Source organism: Ambystoma mexicanum, chromosome 7p (assembly GCF_040938575.1).
Source record: "Ambystoma mexicanum isolate Mex_15411 chromosome 7p, UKY_AmexF1_1, whole genome shotgun sequence".
In the NCBI taxonomy this organism is placed as follows: Eukaryota; Metazoa; Chordata; class Amphibia; order Caudata; family Ambystomatidae; genus Ambystoma; species Ambystoma mexicanum.
Genome location: NC_090939.1, coordinates 658,365,957 through 658,387,868, shown reverse-complemented (window position 1 = coordinate 658,387,868; position 21,912 = coordinate 658,365,957). Strand labels below are relative to the sequence as shown.

General features: G+C 44.9%; 1 protein-coding gene across 2 annotated transcripts in view; it reads right to left on the bottom strand.

Annotated features, from left to right (window-relative positions):
* CNOT11 (CCR4-NOT transcription complex subunit 11) overlaps positions 1-20,973 on the bottom strand; it is a 535,329-nt gene extending 514,356 nt beyond the window's left edge. The window contains exon 1 of one of the 2 annotated variants that reach the window (XM_069636715.1): positions 20,342-20,973. In XM_069636715.1, the coding sequence (XP_069492816.1) occupies positions 20,342-20,891 (550 nt within the window). In that variant the 5' untranslated portion in view covers positions 20,892-20,973. The remainder of the gene's footprint in view (positions 1-20,341) is intronic. The other variant, XM_069636716.1, reaches the window with a different exon arrangement.
* Between the last annotated feature and the right edge of the window lie 939 nt (positions 20,974-21,912).

Here is a 21,912-nt window from a genome sequence, read left to right as displayed (position 1 = left end):
GTCTAGTCCCTTTTCATAATGAAAATGGAGGCCAGAGCTTTAAATGCTGGAAGCCCCAAACAAATGGAGTCATTCAACTGTTTGCAGGAAGACCGCTTCGAGGTGGCGGTGTGTGGCAGGAACAGCGCTGGAGATCTGTGAAGAGATGGCACAAGAAGCTGGAGGCCAGTGGCAAGCCGGGAGAGGGAGGCCGACAGGGGCGAGGGAAAGAGGTTGCATGTATCCCTCTTCGCTGTGGAAGCATTGCTGGGTGTGCGCGAGTCACACGACCACCGCTGGGAGGAGACGCGAGAGACCGCATAGAGAAACAGGAACCCGTGACACAGCCGAAGACCGACCGGTGAGTGAAACCAGAAAGAGTGGGAACACTGGGCTGGCAGGTGGTGATGGAAAGGAAAGCAAGGCATTTTCAACACCGAACACAAGTTAAAGCATATGCCAAATATTTTGAATGAAATTAAAGTAAGTTGGAAACACTCTGGTATCTTGAAAGGAGTGAAAGAGAGATTGTGAACTTTATTGAAAGGAACATTTTGAAGTGCATTAAGATGAACTGCATTTACTGAAACAAATGCAAGCAAAGCCAAGTGAGCACAAAGGTGAATGCAGGATCTAAGGAATTCAACATTGGACACAGACAATAAAGTGCTAAGAACTATATATTATAAGGAAACAAGCATTGGCAAGAGCTAAGGAAACCTAAGAAGGTGTAACAAGCGCAAAGTGGTTAAACAAGCCACAGTACAGTGCCAAGAGTGTGACATATGTGACTAAGGCAAACCTCACTGCTGAGGAGAATCAGTGGACTGCTGTCAAAGGAAAAGCAGTCAAAGAAGGCTATCGGTTGCGTGATGTGTAATGTGTGGACCATGTGGTCCGTCAACTGCGCCTAGACCGGGTGCCCCAAAATGGAAAAGCCGCTGAAACCACCTACGAAGAAGCTTGTGTTGCGCAAAGACCTTGTTGTGATATTTAAATCAAGTGTTGTTTTGACAGTTGGAAGATTTGAACTCTTGGGGAAGGTTACCCCTGTATTTGATTAACTACTTTGAACTTGGGTAAGGGGAGCTGGTTACAAGCCAAAGAGCTAGAAGGAGCTCTGAACTTTACTTTGAACACTATTCCTTTTTGATGCCAACATACCTACACATTATATGCAGTTAGTTGTGAGGGCAATTATAGGTTTTGGACACAGACAGATGTTTTACTTTGGACTTGATGATGTAGACTATCCGTAGGCTTTCATCCACCCTACCTTTTAAATTAAATAAAACTTGTGAAAAGTTGGCCGCATCGGACTCATGATGCCTTCACAATATGCCATCAATTGTATTGTTGAACTGGAGTAATTTAGGGACAAACACATTGATAAGTGTTGTGAATCTATGCTAAATTATCTTACACATAACAAAATAAGAGTTTCTAATACACTGCAGTAAAATTTATATCAGAGACTGAAATAATATAGCTGGCTATGAAAATCACATTCTGTCTTGTTAATTAATGTTTATGATGGTGAGGTATATTTAAAATTGCAAACTGAGGTAGATCCTCTCTTAATGTGATGACAAATGATGGGGGTGTAGACTGTTCACAGTAACTCAAATGGGAAACCTAAAAAATGTACAGGTCCTTTTTTCGAAAACAGGAACGTGCATCTAATGTTATCAAAAGGTAAAAAGAAATCAAACCAAATATCTCTACTCAAATCCAAAATATATGCAGGAATTCCACCATAGGTCAGTGAAGGTATGACTTTTTGCCTATAAAATATAATCAATGGTTGTAAAGAAAACTTCCCGTATCTTTTATTTATAGTTTTTCCTTGTGCTGTTAATCTTTTTACTTTGTTTTTCAGCATATTCTTCCATGGGTCTTTGTTTTTTGCAGTACTCAATTGGACTCCTAAATATCTTATTTCACTGCTTGGTTCTATATAGTTGCCATTTAGAAACCATTTTAGTTTTTTTTTGCTTTTCCCTCTTCTGTCACCGAAGACTAATATTTCAGATTTTGTTGCATTTATTTTCAGCTACATATTTTTCAAGTAAGTTTAAGGATCTTTGTAGGCCTATCATTGTCTGATCCAAAATGATCATATCATCAGCATACAGGCGTCTTCCGATTGCTGTTCTGTTGATTTCCGGGGGAAAGGACATCCTTGGGAAGGAGACCAGTGGATTTAGTGAGTTGATAGCATGTTTGAACAGCACATATGCATAAAACCAATGTAGGGATGAACAACAACAACACACACAATAAAACAAGTCAACACAACAGTGTCGGCCAGAAGGTGAGCTGGGATGAGCTCCGATGGTGTGGCCTTCATCAGGACGAGATATTCCAGACAGAAGTATCTTGCGAGGTCGGAACTTGGGAGCTCAGTGGCTCAGGGAGTAGCAGTGTCAGGAGTACACTGGAGGATTTCAAGGTCCTAGGTGTGGCCGTTCCTCATAGGGACCTGTAGCCGGAGATTACTACGTGGAACAGGCCGGCGTAAAAAACAGGCAATGTAAACCGCAAGCATGGATGGTTTGGGATGAAAGAAAGCGGAACGCTGCAGAGAGGATCTGTCGGCGGTCGCGGACCCTGGAGTCCCTGGTCCCTAGAACACTGCTACTCTCTGAGCCACTGCGCTCCCAAGTTCCGACCTCACCAGATACTTCTGTCTATGTAATATCTCGTCTGACCACATTTCAATGATCTGAAAGGAAGTGCATTGGCTCCCCATCAAAGCCAGAATGATCTTCAAAACTCTCTGTATTACTCAGTGCCTCAACAAAACAGCTCCCATATATTTGAACAATGCCATTGCCCACAAGAAGACCACTACAGATCTCAGATCCAGTAACAACTCCCAACTCTGCCCCTCACTACCAACTCCCCAGGGCAGGGGGACATAGTTTTCCGATTATGGCCCCCAAAATATGGAACTACCTTCCGGTCAACACTACAACAAACATTTAACCTCCCAGTGAGAGAGTTCGAGATTCATCTAATTGGCAAATTGCTTTCAAAGAGGAGAATATTTTGGGAGCCTACTCTACTCTAATCACCCCACCACTGTGAAATAGACCAAGATATACAAGATTCTGAACACAGTGGTGCAGAGCCACACCAACCTGAACACAGAAAACCACTAGGGAAAAAGAGTGTGGACCACAACTCGGCGCACTTTGGACAGAAATATGGTGGAAAAAATAAGACATGCCTCTAGGGCTGTATCCATAACCCAGTCCCTATTCATGGTGTACAATAGGGCATATTCTCACCCTCCCCACGCCCTCCTAAACTAATGAAAGTGGGCCAACATCCAGCCAAAGCACACTGCTGGAAAAAGGGCCAATGAAGCACATGAGGTTTGCTTGCCGATATGCATCCCAATTCTGAAGCACCAAATGGTCTTGGGATTATGCAAATATACAAGATCCCCTTTAGCTTCTCAGTCCTGTACATCATCAGTGGCAGCGTTGGTCCGGACTTCTCTGGAGGCAGAGACCAGAAGAAGTTATTTGATACTTGGTGGCAATTACCTATAGAGTGATAATGGGGAACTGGAAGGACCTATTCAAGCTCTCAACAGGAGCCTGACGGAATCAGGTAGCCAATGTCCACCGTATAGAAGCATGCCTCACTAAGAAGGGCATGCTCGACCGAGGACCATGGAGATTGTAAGAGGAATTCTTGAACAGACCCAGGGGTTTGGGCCACAGTCGCTCAGAGGATCCAGGAGAGTGAACCACCTCTGGCACGCATGGCAACTCACAATCCTGGTCCTGGACCTGCCCCCCGGAGGCTGCAGTGAAGACTTTAATGACCTGACTGACTGCCTCATTAGACTCTTATTAATTCCAACCCTATTGCAGCATGCCAAGACCCATGTTGGTTATCCCATTACCGATACTTTGCTATACACCACACTAGTTCCATTCTCTTTTCTCCCCTCCCTCTTTCCTCCCCACTCCCTCCTTCCATCTGTATCACCAATTCGGGAATTTATGATACTAAGGCACGCTATTGGCTAAGAAATAGCTAGGTTATTAGGCAATCCTGACAATTTATAAATACCTCGACATCAAGAATGGGACTATCAAAAGGAGCCCACACGCGAGCCCCATCAACAAGGGGATTGTTTTAAGCTCTACCTAGGATATATCCAGGTTTTGACCAATGTTATGCTTTTGTTCTATTCATGGTGTAACGGGGCAACCTGTTTTACTACTTGTGGTTTCCGTGCATAAGTAGTACAATACAAATATGCTTAAAATAAAAAAAAAAAGAAATGGGGTGGGGGGGTTGACTAAGGAGCAGAGAATACCGCCATCTCAGGAAGTGAGAGTGGAATCATCTTGGTGGTTGCAGCATATGGGAGCGTGCAACGGAAGAGTGGTTTTCAGTTCCTCTGCAGTCCTACTAACCAGTCTAATGCCAGTCTAAGAGGTTAAGGAGCTCAGCGCAGAGAAATCCTAAGAGGGAGATGGTCGAAGGGCGACCTCAAGCTGCACATCCATTTTGTGGAGCTGCTAGCGGGGTACTTTGCGGTGAAATGATTTACCCAGGAGCAGCGGTGGACTGGCCTATAGAATATGTTCCGGTAGGCCTCTGAACCCTGGGCCTGGTTTGGTAACCTATATATTTCCACATTTTCTCAAAGGAAAAGGGTTGGGCTTGCCGAAAATGTGTAATATGGGGCCAATTGAGAAATTATTTCCAGGACCTCTTTGGGTTCCCAGTTCACCCCTGCCCTGCTGCTGGCATGCCCAGAGGAACTGCACAACTCCTTAACCACAAAGCCGAATGGAGTACGACCATCTCAACTTGATTGGCACGGGTTCCTGATTGTATGCAATAAATCACCACGAAGCAGATAATAAGGTGGGAGTGGGTGTTAGGGAGAGGTTGTGGCTAGTGTCAACGGAGTTTAGGAAAACCCAGAAGAGGATTAGGGAACGTGGCTGGATAGGTAGGGGGAAGAGGGGTGCTGGGGGAGGTTAGGGAAAAACATGCTACAAGTACTCAAAAGGCCAAGATGAAATGTGCCATACACCCACTTCAACGGTATGGTCTGCAGCTCTGTGGTGAAATGTTTCACTGCATGACCCTTTACTCTGAGCCCTCCTAACATGGAGGTCACACAAACAACAAGTAGAACAAGTTACACATAACCGACATGAAACGTGGATGGTAGCGAAGGTAAGGACATATTAACAGGAAGCGTAGCACACACTTGTGCTGAACACACAATGCTTGCAATGCACATAACATGTAAGAGGCAGATAAACAACAGACGCAGGGTTCCACTTAGCTCCCAGGATGACTCAAAGAACATGTAGCTCTTGCCGCAGGAGCGAGGCGTCTGTCGGAAAGTTTTCCCTGTTCTTCACAAAGATATGTGGTGTCCCTCAGACATATTGCATGTACATAACCAAGTTGTCTCTATGTCAGCGGCTCCAACGTTGCTTAACTTGTAGGGCAATAAAACAAATATGAACACATATGGTACTAAGCTCATGCCCAAGGAGCCTACTGAGGTCTCCCCAGGCGTGTTGATGGCATGTCGCGCTGCTGGCAGCAAGTCTGCAACATGCTAAAATGAGCGGCTCACGCCCAGTGTGATGAACAATTCTCCCAACCTGCAAGCGGCACCTAACAAGAGAAGCGGCACTTGACCTTTAGAATACCACATGGAGCTCCTGCTCCCCTGCGCGTGCCTGAATCCAACAATAACCAGTGGAGCCATAAGCAGACAGATAATTACAGTAACCATAATATGCTGTACTTTTGGGCACCAGGTCCTGAGGTTGCCCCCTCTGGCCCGTGCCGGCCTCCTTGTCCCACGACAGTGTGGCCACTGTACGGTGTCCTGTCTTCTTTCTCTTTCTGCTCTCCCTTTTTCTAGGGTTGGAGGGTTCTGGGAAAAAGAGCAGAGACACTCTGCATGCGCAAAGTACTCTTTTGCTTGGGGCCCCGTGCAGAGTCCAAAGCTGAATTCGGCATGTCTGCTGCAAAAGCAGCTCCTTATATTAGACCCATGGGCTGGCCCTGGGTTTTTGTTGTGCCTGTGTAGGGGGCTGTGTTGCCAGCCCCGCAGCCGGCTGGTGCCAACGGCATCCGCACCCTGGAGGGCTTAGCTCTGTTGGTCCCTGCCCGTTTCCTGCCTCAGGTGCTTAGCACCTCTTTGGGAGGAAGGGCAAGGTGTTGCTTCCACCTTGCCCTTCATTCTTCCTGTTTGGGCTGGCGTTGGTATGGCGGGGGACATGAAAGAGTGACATGGAGAGAGGGGGGGGGGGCAGCCCTGTGTGGTGCTCCTGTGCTCAGGATGCCCGTGCCCTCTCCCTGACCGGTCAGCCATGGGACACAGGTTACCTGACCCTACCTGGTACCATTCCAGCGCTGGCTATAACCAGCAAATCGGCAAAGGCAGGGTAGGAGCAATTATAACTGGAGAAGGACAAAACCGCTACTGTAGTGTACCTGCGATTTCTCTCCAATCAAATAGCACTCCTGAACTCAATAGTTCTCCGTATCTCCAGCAGCGGATAGGGCACTCTTTTAGATGTAACGGAGGCCCATGCCACAAAGATATTTTTGACTCGAGCGCGAACAGAGAGCTTCACCAGTTTTAAAGCTGGAGACAAGATCAAGAGCGACAGATGACTTTCTGCAGAATTGGGGTCATTAAATGGAGTTTGCCTTTCCACAGCTTGCGATGATCGCGAAGACGCTAGCACAAGCCAGGCAGCCACATGCAAGGCTAGTGGTAGTCACACAAGTCTGGTAGGGCCAAGCATGGTTTCCACACCTCCTAGAGATGTCTGTGGCGATGTCCTTTCTCCTCCCAGATGCAAGTAGATCCAGGGGACTCCCACGCCTACTGTGGATTCAACACTCAATGAAGTTGATAGAATGTTCAATATCAGGGGTACCAGGTCTTTCCAGGAGAAGCCGAGCACTATCAAAGAATCTTGTGTCCCTGCAACAACCAAATCTTACAGAGCAGCTGGTGTATGGAAAGGGACATCCATCCCCACGAGTGTGGATGTGATCCATTTTGTGAATTTCCTGGCAGCACTAGCCACACAAGGCAAAGCCTACATAACCGTAAATATATCAGTCTGCGATCTCGGCCAGCTACGAGAGTGTGAGTAAATCAGCAATAGGCAAACAAATGTTATGCAGGTAGCCTAAAAGGAGTTAATATTTGAGACCTCAAGAAGGAATGGACAGAAATGAAACGGGCTTTATAAACAGCATGTATAGTGGCCAAATGAGGGACAGCAGAAAAATTGATTAGTCCGGACACTCCAACCATTGGTACGTGGAGAACAGGGATGGATGTCATTAAACAATGGGACCAAGTGGTATACAGAGGGGATGTCCACAGAAATATGAAAATCTGGGGTAAATGGCAAAGGGGTAAGTTGAAAATTGTGCGTGTGGCAAGGGAACGAAATCCTCAGGCTGGCAATACTAGCGCTTGTGTTTTCATGTGGAAGAATTTGCTGTAACCTCCGATAAAAAACTTTTGTGCAAAACTCAAAAGTTGTTAAAAAAAAATATTTGAGACCACCAACATCCAAGTATACACAACTATAAGATAGTGCTACAGTTGTTCCAGAGATGGTCGGATAACAAAGACTTGACGGCCAATCTAACGACACTCTTCCGTCTTTTATCCGATGTCAGAACTCTCTTGAAGCCAATCACAAGAGCTATGCCCCTGATGGATTAACGTTTCACATCGGCAAGAGAACTAAGACTAATATTAAGACCATCGAAATCTCGAGGCCTATGGGGCAGCAACGGAGCAGCTTTTGTCACTTAGAGAAACTAAACTGCATAATGCCCTATGGAAACATTTGAGAGCCATCTCCTCAGCTCGATGAGCGAGTTATGTTAGGTTAGCAGAACTTATATAGCGCACATTTACCCTAAACCATCATGGCGCTCACCAAGTGAAGTGTGTGCAGCAAGCAGGAAAGGATATAACCTGTTTTGGAGCCCACTCAGTGAGGGGAGCAATGGCTTCTAAAGTTTTTGGGCTCAGTGTTCGTCCACAAGAAGATAGCCTGAAAGCCAGAGACTGGGCTCACAAATTGGGTGTTAAAGAATGTTTACTTTATGGTGATCGACCCAGTAGCCTTGTTACTGGTGCGTAGTCTTTGAATAAATATAATACGAGCTTCCGGTAATGAGAACGAAAGTACAGATTTTCCAAACTACTCTGTAAGGAAAGTCATGATTCTATTAAAGACACAGGGTTGACATATTGTCCCACCAGCGCAAATCGCTGAAGGCCAAGTGACAAGCAAAGCAAGAACTTTAAGCAAAGCCATGGACAAACAACAGCAGGCTGAGTTGAGGAAACATTGTGGTGAAGACATGGATTATCTGCCTGAGATTCACAAAGGTTTCTCTGTTATTTGCCACTGCAGGTGGTGGTCATATTAGCAAGGAAGCAGACAAGGGCTTTCGGTTACAGAGACGGTCAAGAGCAAGTTATAAAATGTTCAGTGTATCATGCAGCAGCAAAGGAAAGTAGGATAGCCAGTTATGTAGCTCATTGAAAATAATTGTGGAGAAGAGTACTTACGGCGGATGTCAGAGCATTTGAGTTTTAGAAGTACAAGGCTGTTCTTTTCGCACAGTTTTGTAGGCGTTATTGTTGATTTAGTTAAACATGTGTATGAGTAGAGTAAAGCATAATAACAGAATATTTTTTGTGTTTTAGACAATATGTGCCTCTTCACAATATTCAAAATATACAAAATGAAAAACATATTTACATAGTCAAAATTACATACAAATCCGATAAAAGGCAGGAATAGTCAACATCTCAGTATGGTTAACCCAACCTAATTTTTGTGTCAGTCTCAATGGCATCACAGCTGAATCAAGCCCAGCTGCTTCAGCATCATCAATATACTTAGGCTCAAAAAGTTTAATGTCCTGCAGATATTCTCCACCAGAATTATTCATCTGTTTCTAACCATTCCTCTTTCCCCACAAATCTTGCTAGGTGTTTTATTCATTGTGGTTTTGTTGCTGCACATTCTATCAGCAAATGCTTCAAGTTTTGGACAGTCAGACTTTCACAGTGGTCATAATTCCTTTCTAGTGTGGTTATTTTTATACATAATTGTAATACCTCCCTTGTTTCCAGCAGATTAGAATACTTCGCCTCATTGCCTTTCATAAAATCATGACCTTTCTAAAAGTTAGTATGGAAAATCTGTATTTTGTGTATTCATTTTTCACTCTGCCCCTACAGGTCTACTTACAAAAGGCAAGTAAGCTCTCAGTCAGTAGGGTGTCGATGCTAAAGTAGTGCCGAAACAATAGTACAAAGGCAACAAGGTGTTAACGCTGCTGGATACTGCAAGCCCGGAGGGAGACAGCAAAGGCAACCTGTAACGTTTCATGTACTTAAAGAAGTACATTTGCTTTCCAGCATACGGGGTGTTGATAGCCAACCCCCCCCCCGCCCCCGCCCAACTCCAGGCATCTTTCAAAGTAAAAATTGGAAAAAGAAGGCTTAAGGGTGCCGACACCATCCACGAGTTCTAACCATTTATCTCGGAGTACTCACGCCCACTCGGAGTGTGCACCTAAGTCATGGTCCCTCCGTACATCTTCAGAACATAGCCACGCCCCTCCCAACACATCAAATGTAAAGCATCATCATCCCCAGGCATTGCAGGATGAACCACTAACAGCGGCTGGTTGCAGCGCGCATTATGGTATTTTTTAAAAGACTTGCTGTAGGTATGAGGATTAGGGGGCAAATGAGTGATGGGAACGAGGCAAACAATTTAGCCTCAATAAGGGGAAGCTTGTTTTTGGCACTTCTGGGGCACTGTAATCATTTCCCTGTTACAGGGGTGGCATGAAGTGGTACAGTTAGAGCCAAAGGTGTTCTAGTGGCATGCACACTTGGAACACAAAGTACAAGGGAGTCACATGGGGGTTCACATAAGGGGAGGGGGCAGAAGATGGGGGAAAAGAGGGGTGTGCTTTAGACCCAAAAAGAGGATAGGGGTGGGTGTAGTTTGTGTTGGTGCCTCAGGGGTATTGGAAGCATGTTCCTGGATCAAGGGAGGGGTGGGGGGGTGCGGGGGAGTGCAGTGGCAAGGTTTGATATTTCCAGGCCCCTGCATTTCAAAAGATGTGCGAGGTCTCCAAATTCGCTTCTTTAGGGACTTCACAAGAAACGATATCACTGAATAAGTCGATACTCAAGGGTATCGTGTTCAGTTACTTTAAAATAAGTAGCCAGGAGTAAGCCAAGAGACCAGCTTTGTGATGATCAATGTATAGATGTACACAATTATTATATATTGATCAATATTATGATTATGTTTTTCCCCAGCCCTGGACAGTACGACATGTATCACTTCTAGGGACTTCTAATTTTGGCAGATATGGCACAGTGAGGTAAAGAATATCGTGCCCAGAAGCTAAATCTTTGATCAAATCCCAGTTTTGCCATTTAAGAAGAATCTGCAACTCAAGCCCTTGAACACATATCTTCCCAGCTTTAGTTGGAAGAAATAATTGTCCAAAACTACAAGTTTGCCGGTGGGGTGGAGGTAATTGTGCCACCCCAACGTCAAAAATTGGTATTACAGGCACCTGAAATACCAGCAAAGCCATGGAATGGGGACTAACACTGCATACCGGCACTCATAATCCTGCGGTAACACTGCTGGACCAAGTGCTTTCAACAGTGATCCCATTTGCTGGTATTCTGGCGTATTTACCGCCACGATACCAGCAAGGTTACAATGAGCCCCAGTGTGCTGAAATGGTGCAATTTACAACCGTTATCAATTTAATAGATACAAAGTCATACAATTTACAACCGGTGCTATAGGTTAACAAATGAACAAACCCAATAGACAGATATCTGGTCAGCAAAACAACACAGGAAGTGTTCACATCTTTTCTTAATGCCTGACATTATGCCTGGAAGCACTATATATTGCCACTGTGAAACATTTGTATGATGGTACCCACAATATGCAATCACTGCCACTGTAAAAACACTTGTGAGCAATGCTGGTGAACATATTTGCCAGCATTGCCCTGAAAAAAACCTGTCCATGCTGCCTGCACCCACAATATATACAAGCACTACCATTGTAAAGCACTGGTTTATCATCCCTGTGTGCTCAATGTATATATGACCAGGGTCCTGTAAATCTCTTTGTTGCTGCATGCACTGTGAAGGCATCATGAAGAAGGCAGATTCCAAATTCAAACAAAAATATGAAATGCCAGGATAGAAAAAGGCCTACCTTGCCCTATGCCAAGGTGGGCTTTCCCTACCTAAATAACTCAGGAGAGTCCAAGTTCAATTTAGGAATCTGTCTGTGTACAAAACTGATGCTTGCCCTCAACTAGAACTATATGTGTGGGGATATCAGCAATCAACAAAAACAGTGTTCAACACAAAGTCCTGAGCTTCTTCCAGCTCGCAGCTTCCTTTCAGCTCCCTTCCTCAAGTATAAAACAGTTCAACAAAGTAAACTATCAAAATCCCCTTATTTAGAATTAGAATGCAAAGAAGTCTCTTCAAGGTAGGACTTGGGATCCCCTTGCCCAAGTTCAAAATAACTCAAAATGACGGCTTCTAATCAGTACTCAGTGTACCCTTACCCAAGTCCCAAAACACAATTTCCAAAGGAAACAGTTCAAACGAGTGTGTAGTTTTCCCACAGGTTGAAATTGTCTAAATTATTTTGTGGTTTTCCCACTGGTTGAAATGGTCTCTGTATCAGGCTGCAGTGTCCCTTGTCTGCCTGTTCTGGTCACCTTTTGGTTTCAAAACTTTATTTCTGTTTAAGTCTTAATTCAATTTGGTGTTCAATAATTAAACTCTGGTCTGGGTTTGTTTTCCCTTTATGTAGAGTACAAGAAATGTTCATTTAAACTAAATTTATATTTCAATGTGCAGAAAACTTTGAAAGCGCGTTTCTCATCAGACACGATCATTCCGATGCAAGATATTCCCTTTTCTTTGATGGTAGACAAATATAACTTCACCTTTCTTGGTCCGCTCCACAGAGTCCTCACTCCCACGCCATTCTAAACAGTCCTCTGCTACATGCACCAGCATCCTGGTCCTTCTTGCATTGATTCCCTCTACCACTGGGTTGAGCTCCATTTATACACCTGCAACCCCTTGACAGGCTGCAGGTGTAAATAATGATTCGATCCTACAGGACTCCCATTAAAAGGGACATTCACTTCTACTAGTAGGCATCTTCCTCTTCCCAGTACTAGAGTGATAAAAGAGCATAGTCTTCCTTGCTCTTAGTGGCCTATTCTTCGTCCCAGTACTGGCAAATGTCAATGGTGGAAAAATGAGGGGAGCTGGTTTATAATAGCCAATAAAGGTTGGTGAGGGGTTGGGTGTCACTAGGGAAAGGGGGATACAATGTCTCACTCAAGGGTACCCCAAACCTCGTTCCCAAGGATATGCAACCCAGGTGATCCTCTCTTGCTTCTCTGCCCCCCATCAGGATCCAATAGCAAGGGTCTTTACCTGGCCAGCTGTGCAGAGGATCCAAGGGGTTCAAAAGTGAGAATAGCCTCAGGATTCTCACAGTACCCAAATATGTTCCTTTATTGCCACAGTAAAACACTTCCCGATTGTGCCCAAAATATGTGCCAACATGCTACTGTAAAGAACATTCATCGTATCTGGGTCCACAATGTATGCCAGCATGGCCCTGTAAAAAACACATTCAAGTTTGTCTTTGAAACAGATTAGGTTACAGGGATTTTATGCTGTGGCAACTCACCAGTGTAGTGGTTTCTGTGCGCCTGGTCCGACTGGAAATTGGCATATTATGCCCCCACATGGGGTACCCAAACCTTGGTCGGCAGAGGAAAAGGTGTAGAAAGAGGATAAAAGGACAGGAATAAAGGTGAAATGGCACAGAAAGATGTGGTGATGGAAAAGGGTAAAAAGGAATGTTTCGTAATAACTTGGTGCATGTTGCTCCATTAAGGTGGACCATATATTCTTTTTGTATAAATGATGGTATGCTCCAAGCTCGTTTAAAAAATATATTTGTATTCAATTTATCAATAAGACATCATAACGAATAATCAGTATAGAACAGTTAGTCCAACTTCCCCCCTCAATCGCGAAGCACATTTAGATCAGAGCAGTTCTATGTTCCAGTAGGGTCATTTTTGTTTTAACTCAAATCCTTAAACCTAGGTGTCTTAGTTCCAGTCCTTGGGTAGATTAATAGGTTCAACCCACAACGTCTTTGAGAGCATTGAAGGTCTGACATCAAAAATGTAATAATAGGAGACCATCATTTGATTAAGGCAGAGTGGTCTGCGCTTAGCATTAATGTCACTTGTTCCATGGCCATGAGGTTCTGGATCCAGTGCAGGTATGTTGGGGGATGGATTTTCTTCCTTAACATCGCTGCCTGCAGCATTCATTAGGGTATAGTATATTTTGCAAGCCCTGGCACTCATATGGTCTCCCCGTCTGGCCTACTAGAAGCCACTTAAGACACAGTCGTGTTGTACTCCCCATAATGGCGTTTACTGAGCTCAGAATCCCTTTCCAGTAAAACTGTAGCCTGGGCCATGGCCATCACATGTAGAGCATGTCACCTATCCGCCTGCACCTCCAACATCTGTCGGACACTTCTGGGCATATCAACTTAAGCCGTGTGGGGGTCAGGTACAAACCTATCATGACTTTATAGGCTCTCTCCCTCATTCGCATTGACCCTGCCATCTAACTTCCCTTGTCTCAACCGCGAAGGTTGTATCCAGTGCCGTCTCCCACTTTGTTATGTACCTGGAAGTGCAGCGGGGTATGAAGCACAAGATACAGTGTTTAAACCAAAAAGACTTATTTAAATATCTGAAAATCAAAAGCATCAGGTTTAAAAATTAAATGAAAAGATGTGTAGTTTGTGCAAGGTTGTACATGACAACAAAGCAATACAGAGGAGCGCGTTGTGAATGTGTCATGTGCTTTAAACCAGTGAATTATTGCAACTTATTTACTAAGAAAGAAGATACAGGGACATGTGTTGAGCATTATTAGAATCAAAGAGAAGGATGAAATCAAGGTGATATTTTATCAAATGTGGGTCTAATCCCATGTCAAATCTTGGCATGCATGGACATAAAAAAGGACCACTAACCTACATACTTTTAGAAGACGGTATAAACAAAATGTTTCCAAAATTCCTGATGCGTTAGATAGTACAGTGGCAGTGCAGCCGGCTATGAAGCACAGAGGTACATAGTTCAAATCCCTTAGTGTTTTTTTAAATAAAATAAAAGTTCTGTAAATGAAAAGCATCTTCTTTAAAAGTAAAAAATTAAAAAAAAAAATGTGTGGTTTCTGCAAGGTTGTACTTGACCATGCACCTAGATAATACAAGCAAAACGGAGGAGCCCGTTTTGTATGTGAATGTGTTTAGACCGGGAGAGTCAGGGAATTCGTGGGTAGGGCCGGCCATTGGGATCTGGCCTGGCTCTTAGGGCCAAACACAAGCTGGGCCCAGGAAATGGCTGCGCAAAACGAGGGGTTTGGGGTCATGTCATGGTCAAAAAAAGGGGTTTCGGGGGAAGGAAAGGGATTGGGGCAATAAAAGGACTGGGTGAAAAAAGTGGCTAAAGGGGGATAAACTAATGGGGGAAAAGTAATTGACTAAAAGGGGTTAGAACAGGGGCTAAATAGGTCTGGAGCAGCTAAAGGGGTTGGGGCAACAAAAGAGGACAAGGGGTACTGGGAAGAGAAACAAAGGGGCTCACTTACCTTTATTGAATTTGCTGCTGCCTCACAGCACCACCAGGAAGTGTTCCAATCCTGCCAATTAGAGTGGCTGGGGAGGGACCAAAAAAAGGAGGAGGGGCGTGCCAGCAGGTGAAACTACATTTATGACTGGAGAACGAGGCGATTTGATATCTAATCTCGACTCCCCGAGCTCCACTACAGTGCCAGATTGTGGGCAGTGGTGGAAATGGAAAAAATGTGGTGGGGGGGATCCCACAACACAAGGGCTGGGGTGGTGGAGGAGTGTGCGGGTGGGACCAATTCCTTTCAGTTGTACATGTAGCAAGCATTGTGCATTACACACCAGTGCCAAAGCCGCGGTAAAAGGCAATGCTGCCGTTGCGGGCGCTTTTTTTTCTTTTTTTGTTTTTTAAGTATTCCAGCACGGTTCGTGGGCATGGGCGGCTAACTGGCCGGATCCCGAGATCCGGCTCCATATCTGGTGCTGGATCTCAGATCCTGTTGGGTGTCCTGACCCACGTTTGGACTATTAGGCTACAACATTTGGTGCTGTGGGCTTAGGAAATCCAAGAATACCGAAAAAGCCCACATGTGCGCCAGAATCTATGAAAACTGCGCAGTTGTGCACACTAAAATGGTTGCCTAACTTGCCACCCACCAGTGCGAGCAGGATAGGCCGGGGTGCCATGAGTGAAATGTGTGCCAAAGGAAAAACCGCACTTAAAATCACCTTTTGTTTTTCTCTGAATGCCAGCTCAAAATGCCTATTTGCAACACATCCAAAAATCTCACTGAGCACCAGCGGACATCTGGCAGAATAAAGTCTTGTGGGCATACAAAATCTGGAAAGAGGATGAAAAGTTATATTCTGAAGTGACTTGAAGGTTTATAACAAGACTGGCTGAGCTGTGGATTTCAGCAGTTTAAGTAAATTTGGACTGAAAGACACTAAAAATCTAAATGTTTAAAAGAAATGAGTGACCTACTTTTGAGTGTCACATAGGCTGCAATTGTTTAAATGTCATAGTTTTAAACTTAGAATCAGCATTCTAGCTGCACATGTAAAAAATTGTTAGTTATTTGAATGCAGAAAACTGGGGAACAGAAATGACATGTGGCTAAAAACTGGCTTAAAGAGATTCCAATTTTGCCTGGCAACTACCCCCATCAGGAGTGAAACTTGATTCACAAGTAACTTCCCAGGCCTGGCTGTTTCCTGCTGGCCACACTAAGGATATGCCATCTCTCTGATAATTGAATTAAGGGGAGCCCCCACAGAATACAGGAGCTCTGAACAATGCAACCCCCTTCACCCAGGCAGATGGTTTATTGCAGATGTCGTAAAACAGCTTCCTCTTGGCAGAAGCTGGGAGGGGCAGGGTCTCTGAGCTTGGCAGAAACTGGAAAGACTGGTTTCTGTACCATGTGACCTGAAAAAACCACACCCCTTTGGGGCCAGAACATAACTCTAAAAAGATGAATAACTCATAGTACGGACTTGTGAAAATTATTTAAATGACACCATAATTCTTGTGATTTTTCTGCCCACATTTTAAGAGGTTTTTAGAACCGGTGGCATGATCTGGGGGCAAGCTAGCAGTTAAGAGGGTATTACTTAAAATGTATGCATGTTAAAAATCTGACATTTCATCAAGTAATGTCCATACTCCTTGCGCACATGTGTGTAAATTTGGGTTAATGTCCGAAATTGCAAAATCAGTTAAAAAGTGCAAATGTTGCCATTTCTGAATGCAAGCCCCCAGGAAGAGCAGATTTGGACAGGGTATACCTCCTGTGATATGTGATGGGTGCGTGTAATTTTAAACAAATGTGTACCTGTGCAAATATGTTTTTTTTTTATCAAATATAGATTGTGTGCAATTTGACAGGGGAGGATCCTCTGACCCATAAAACCTACAGCATCACTCTGACTCACAGTTCCTTCCCCAATCATGGGAGAGGGGAGAATTGGGCCAATGGGCAGTTGAGAGAGGGGCTGGCTAGTGATGCTGCACACCCACCCATTTTCAAAACACATAAAAGCAGACAGTCAGGACAGATAGAGGCTTTCAAATCCATTTGCTGCGGGACGCTCTGCCGGGAAAATCCATACTTTACCTCCATCAATCTCTAGAGAAAGCTGTGCAGAAAGATCCAGACTTTAAATCCATCAATCTCCAGAATCCAGAGAGAGAGCAGACCCAGACCAGATCGCTGTTAGCAGAACCAGAGAGAGCTGACCCAGATCACCGTGAAGTGCAGAGACCAGACCAGAGTCCAGTCTAAAACCTGACCAGATCCATGGCGAGGCCCATTTAATTCAAGAATATAGTGTGAGTACCTAGTAGAACTGTGCAGAACCAATCTCTTAGTTAAAATAATATAATTCAATCTAAGTAGAACTGCCTCCTAACTGTCACTTGTCCTTTTCTAGTTGCTAGCTGTCACTTGTCTTTTTGAACTTTAAAATTTCAAATCTGAAAAACGACCTTTATTTAATCGCTCATATCTGCGTGACCGTTTGTCCTAGAGACTTGCAGTAACTTTCCTCTGAAAGCTGGGAATCGTGGCTTTTCTACGAACCTAGAACCGCTTTCCTACCCCCTATAGTTTTGCCGCAATCGCGAAAAACGCACTCGCGAATTTTGCCGCGATTTGCAAATTTCTTAACGTGTGAAAACAGCAGTTTTCTTGCTTTCATTTGCCAAAAATTCGTTTAACCTGCTAGTTACTCCTAGATCCTTGCTAAAGTGAGCCTGGACTAATATTAACTAGATACCACTCACCCTGAACCTCCTAGAGGGAATTAAAAGCCTTTTAGTATATTTTTCACTTCATTGCCAGCACATATAAAAGCATGTTGGGCCTGTGTTTAAAACTCCGATCTGTAATCTAAGCTTGCTGGGGTGAACTGAATTACATGTGATTGCATTTCTGAGAACTGTGTGCTTTCCTTCCATTTCCTTGCATTGCATAAAGGGGGGGGGGGAGGGGATTGCCAGAGAAAAGTGATTACATTGTTATGTTGAAATCATATTGAGTATTTTCTGTATTGCATTTTTCATTCAACATTACATCCATCTGAACTTATATAAAGTATTCTCTACCACCTTATTCTTCTGTTCCTATTCACAAGTGGGCTAGTGCCAGACTATCCATTATTGATTACTGCTCAGATTCAGTGTGATATTCAATTATTAAATTATTATAAAGTGTGATATATATATCTATTGTTTAAATTATAAAATAAACCTTTTAACTTGCAAAACAGAACTACTTCTTGGCTCAGTGGGGTCAGGGGGATTCAAAGAGAGGGGTGTTATATAGGGGTAGTCATCCAGAACGCATGAACTGGACATAAAGATATATCAATAAGGGTTTCCATTCAGTATCCCAGACTAGGCATTGATTTAGCTGTAGTGTTGAATTGAATCCTCTTACAATCCGCTTAGAGCCGGCCCAATGACCAGCACTGATTGTGGGCACATCTCTTTATCTCTATCCAGAGGTCTAGCCATCCAAACTGGTAGGGCTTAAGGGCAGGCTAACCCCCAGTATCGATGCATTTGTTAGCCAAGAAAAGGTGCCCCACCTTCAAATCAGAAGCAATTGCTAGGTCCCATGCCCTCACCATAATCTCTAGTCTCACGTGCACTCTTCCCACAGCCACGAAGAACGAGATATACAACAGCACTGGACTCCCCGATTTCATTGTTACACGTATACCCATCACACGCCATCAAAAGTTGAACCCACTCTACATTTTCACGCAAGCACAGATGCAACTGGTTCTCCACATTGTTGACTGTTGCACCAGAAGACATGGGGTCCGATTTAGCGCAATCCCATTGAAAAAGTAAAGTCAGGTGCATGAATCTGGACTCCCCTTTTAACAAGTGTGTGATTCTGCGCAAATCACTGCATCCCGCTTGAACAAGTGTGAGAAGCAGTCCAAATGCCGGCCTGTGTAGCGCTATCGAAAAGTGCACGTTCAGATTATCCCAAATTCGACCTATTTTTATTTCTTTTTATTACTGGAAATCGAAAGTATCTTGTTTAAAAATAAATAAAAATGAAAAGATTAGTAGCTTGTGCAAGGTTGGTCAGATCTGCTATGCAACAGAATGTGCGCATGCTGTGGCAAATGTCATTGTGCGCTCTGCTCCTACCCCTTCTCCGTGCCTACACAAAAGCCAAAACTGTTATCTTTGCCAAAGATTGCATTGGTGTGAAGAGACTGCAGACTTGCTGGCAACTACAAAGTGCATTGCCTTGAAATTAGGGGATTGCCTAAAGTATCCAATTTCTGTTTTACTCACTTACCAATGTGTATGCATTCAAGTGTTTATAAAGAGAACAGAATATAGTAATATTTTAAAATTAATAAAACGTCGCTTGTCAAAGCTGCATTAACTTTCTGTACTATTTATATCGGAAAATGCCACTTACCTACCGACACTGGTTACAGCCCTATGCAACTCACATTTAATGGCAAAGTACGTTTAAGCTATTTTTGTAATTGTGTATTTTAGTGTAAATGATGATCAACAGATTAGAAATGTCTAAAGAGATTATAGTATCTTAATGTGCATGCTCATTTGGGGCAATGATTTGATATTTGTCAGGGACACATCAAGTGCCATTTGTAGCTTGAAAACCAAAAGTCAAAACTACCTGTCCCAGTCATGTCCCTCCCCCTGCCGTTTCCTTACCACTCTCCCGACCGCTATGGCCATCCCACTCACTCCTTTTTGGATGCAGCCAAAGTACCACTAGTTCCTTTTTTCCACTTCCAACACTGCATTGCCCTAGGTTTCACCTGGGCAAAAGTGGCACACGGGTCGCTTGTCTGCAGGTACATACTTATGCATAATATGGGGTGCTGCGCAGTCTTGCACGTGTGGTACTCTATTGCTGTAGGCATGCGTGTGTACCAGAATGTTTATCATCTATTTATTCAAAATTCAACTATTGCAATGCATGCAAATGTGAAACCTGCGATGCGGGACTAGATGGTTTACCAATGCCCCCGCTGAGGAAAAATGTGTTTCATTTGAAATAACCCATTACTCACTATCTATTGAAAAGCGATTGTTGCAAAGATGAAAAGAGAAAGAGAGGTGTAGTTTGGGTCGCATCTCAAAGTCAAATTTTAGCACATGGGACAGCTCTTCCTTACAGTGTGATGATGCTTCACAGCCAGCAGCTGCTTTTAGCTAATGCGTCGCAAACGTTTATTTCACCAGCAACTGCAGTTTGACGAGGTTATGGTTCACTCACAAAGTGTTGTGCAACTTGTGTTCAACGGGCCTATCATCGACCCCTGCTATCCTGCTCAGGAATCTTAAGCCAAAGGGATGCTGGAAGCTAAGTCAAGTAGTTATAAAGAACATATCAAAAAAGTCTCAGCGAGCAATGTGGTGAAGTCTAAAAGGGTAACACTGTATGATGGGGCGAGTGCCACGGGCCCAGTTGTCAACGATGCCGTGTACCACCAGGTTGCGTTACGCATGTCCTGATCCCCCATACGTCCATAACGTGTGCCTCCACCTGCCTTACCTGAGAGAGGCCGTTCGTGCTCCTCTGGCCCGGGAGGAGGCGGATTAAGCAGGTGAGCGAAGATGGCGGCAAACGGATTGGCGGCGAGCGGCTCGGTGCGGTACATCTCCCAGAGCAGGTAAAGCGCGATAAGCCGTTGTGCAGAGCTGGGCAGCAGATCGGGCTGCTGTAGCAACATCACCAACACCGAGCCGGCACGGAAGTGTTCTGCCTTTAAGAAGCAGTGATGGAAAGCGGTAGACAGCGCTTCGAAGCTGCTGGCGCATGCCTCCTCCGAGAGCAGCCCGAGCAGGCTGGACAGCTCCTTGGGAGCTAGGCTCATTGCGGCGCCGTCTACCACCGGCTCCGCACCGCCGCGCGCCTCCAGCGGAGGGAGCGGGCGGGGAGCGCTGCCACCGGGTGAAGCCGTGTCCGGGGCCTCTGCTCGAAGCCGCCGTGCCCTTCCCCTCTTTTCCACCGGGCGCGCCGCCGAAACCGAGCCGTAGTACCATCCGCGACCGCTGCCTGCCGTAAAGCGAGGCGCGCCCTCGAAGCTGTCGCGCGTGGACATGGGGGAGAGACGGCAGGGGGGCGCGCGCGCGTACCAAACAAGGAAACGTGAAAGAAAGACGTCCTGCACAGCTGATGGTGCGGAGTATACAAATCAGTCAACCATGTGAGTCTATTAAGACCTGCCGCTGCATCCATCTCCAAATCAGGAAACGTCAGAAGTAAAACGCGTCAGTAGTGCTTGGGCTAATTTTCATATGTACCTTTTTGCCTTTCGGTTCTTTTGCAGCCCTTAATAGCTATTCGGGCGAACTGTAAAGGGCAGGATGAATGGTGGGATGTGGAGAAGCAGTTATGTTAGTGTGGAAGAGAAATCAGTCGAGGGACCGGAAAAATGTTACGGCGCTCAGGCGGATCTACAAACAAGAAGGCATGGGGTGAGGGGGAGGTTAGTAGGGTTAAGTGGGAGAGGGAGAAAGGTGATGTCCTTACAACCTAAGTGATTTTCATACTTCTCAGAATCTCTCTTTAGTCCATATTGACAGATTTGCTCATTCAGTTCACTGGTCCCCTGTTGTGTGTAGGCAACTGATAGCTTTGGTCAATCGTGATCTATGGGTGTTCCATGACATTGTGCCAAATTGTTATCAAGTAAAAGCAATGGCATGGGGGGCGTGGTCAGCTAGCCATGCAGTAGGACGTGTCCCGCAGTGCTGCTCCTAAGGATCCGGCATCGATCCCACAATATACATGCTTAAAACCATGTACGGCGCCTAAGAATAAAAGCGGGGACGTCAGAACGTGTGCTCCATAATACCTGCACATTATAACAGAAACAGAGGCTTCATTGCCATAAAAGACACTTTACTCGCAGGCGGCCGCACCAGAACACTGCGGCACAAGATGGCGGCGAACAAAGGATTCGAGCCCACAGACCCGAGTGTTGGCGGGTGAAGACTGGAGGCAGGGATCGCCAAGAGTGCGACCGGCTGCAGGATGAAACACGTTCGCACTGCAGAGCCTCACGCCTTTAGGACATAAGCATATGCACGTGGGGTTCGCGTGCGGAGTGGGTTGTGAGC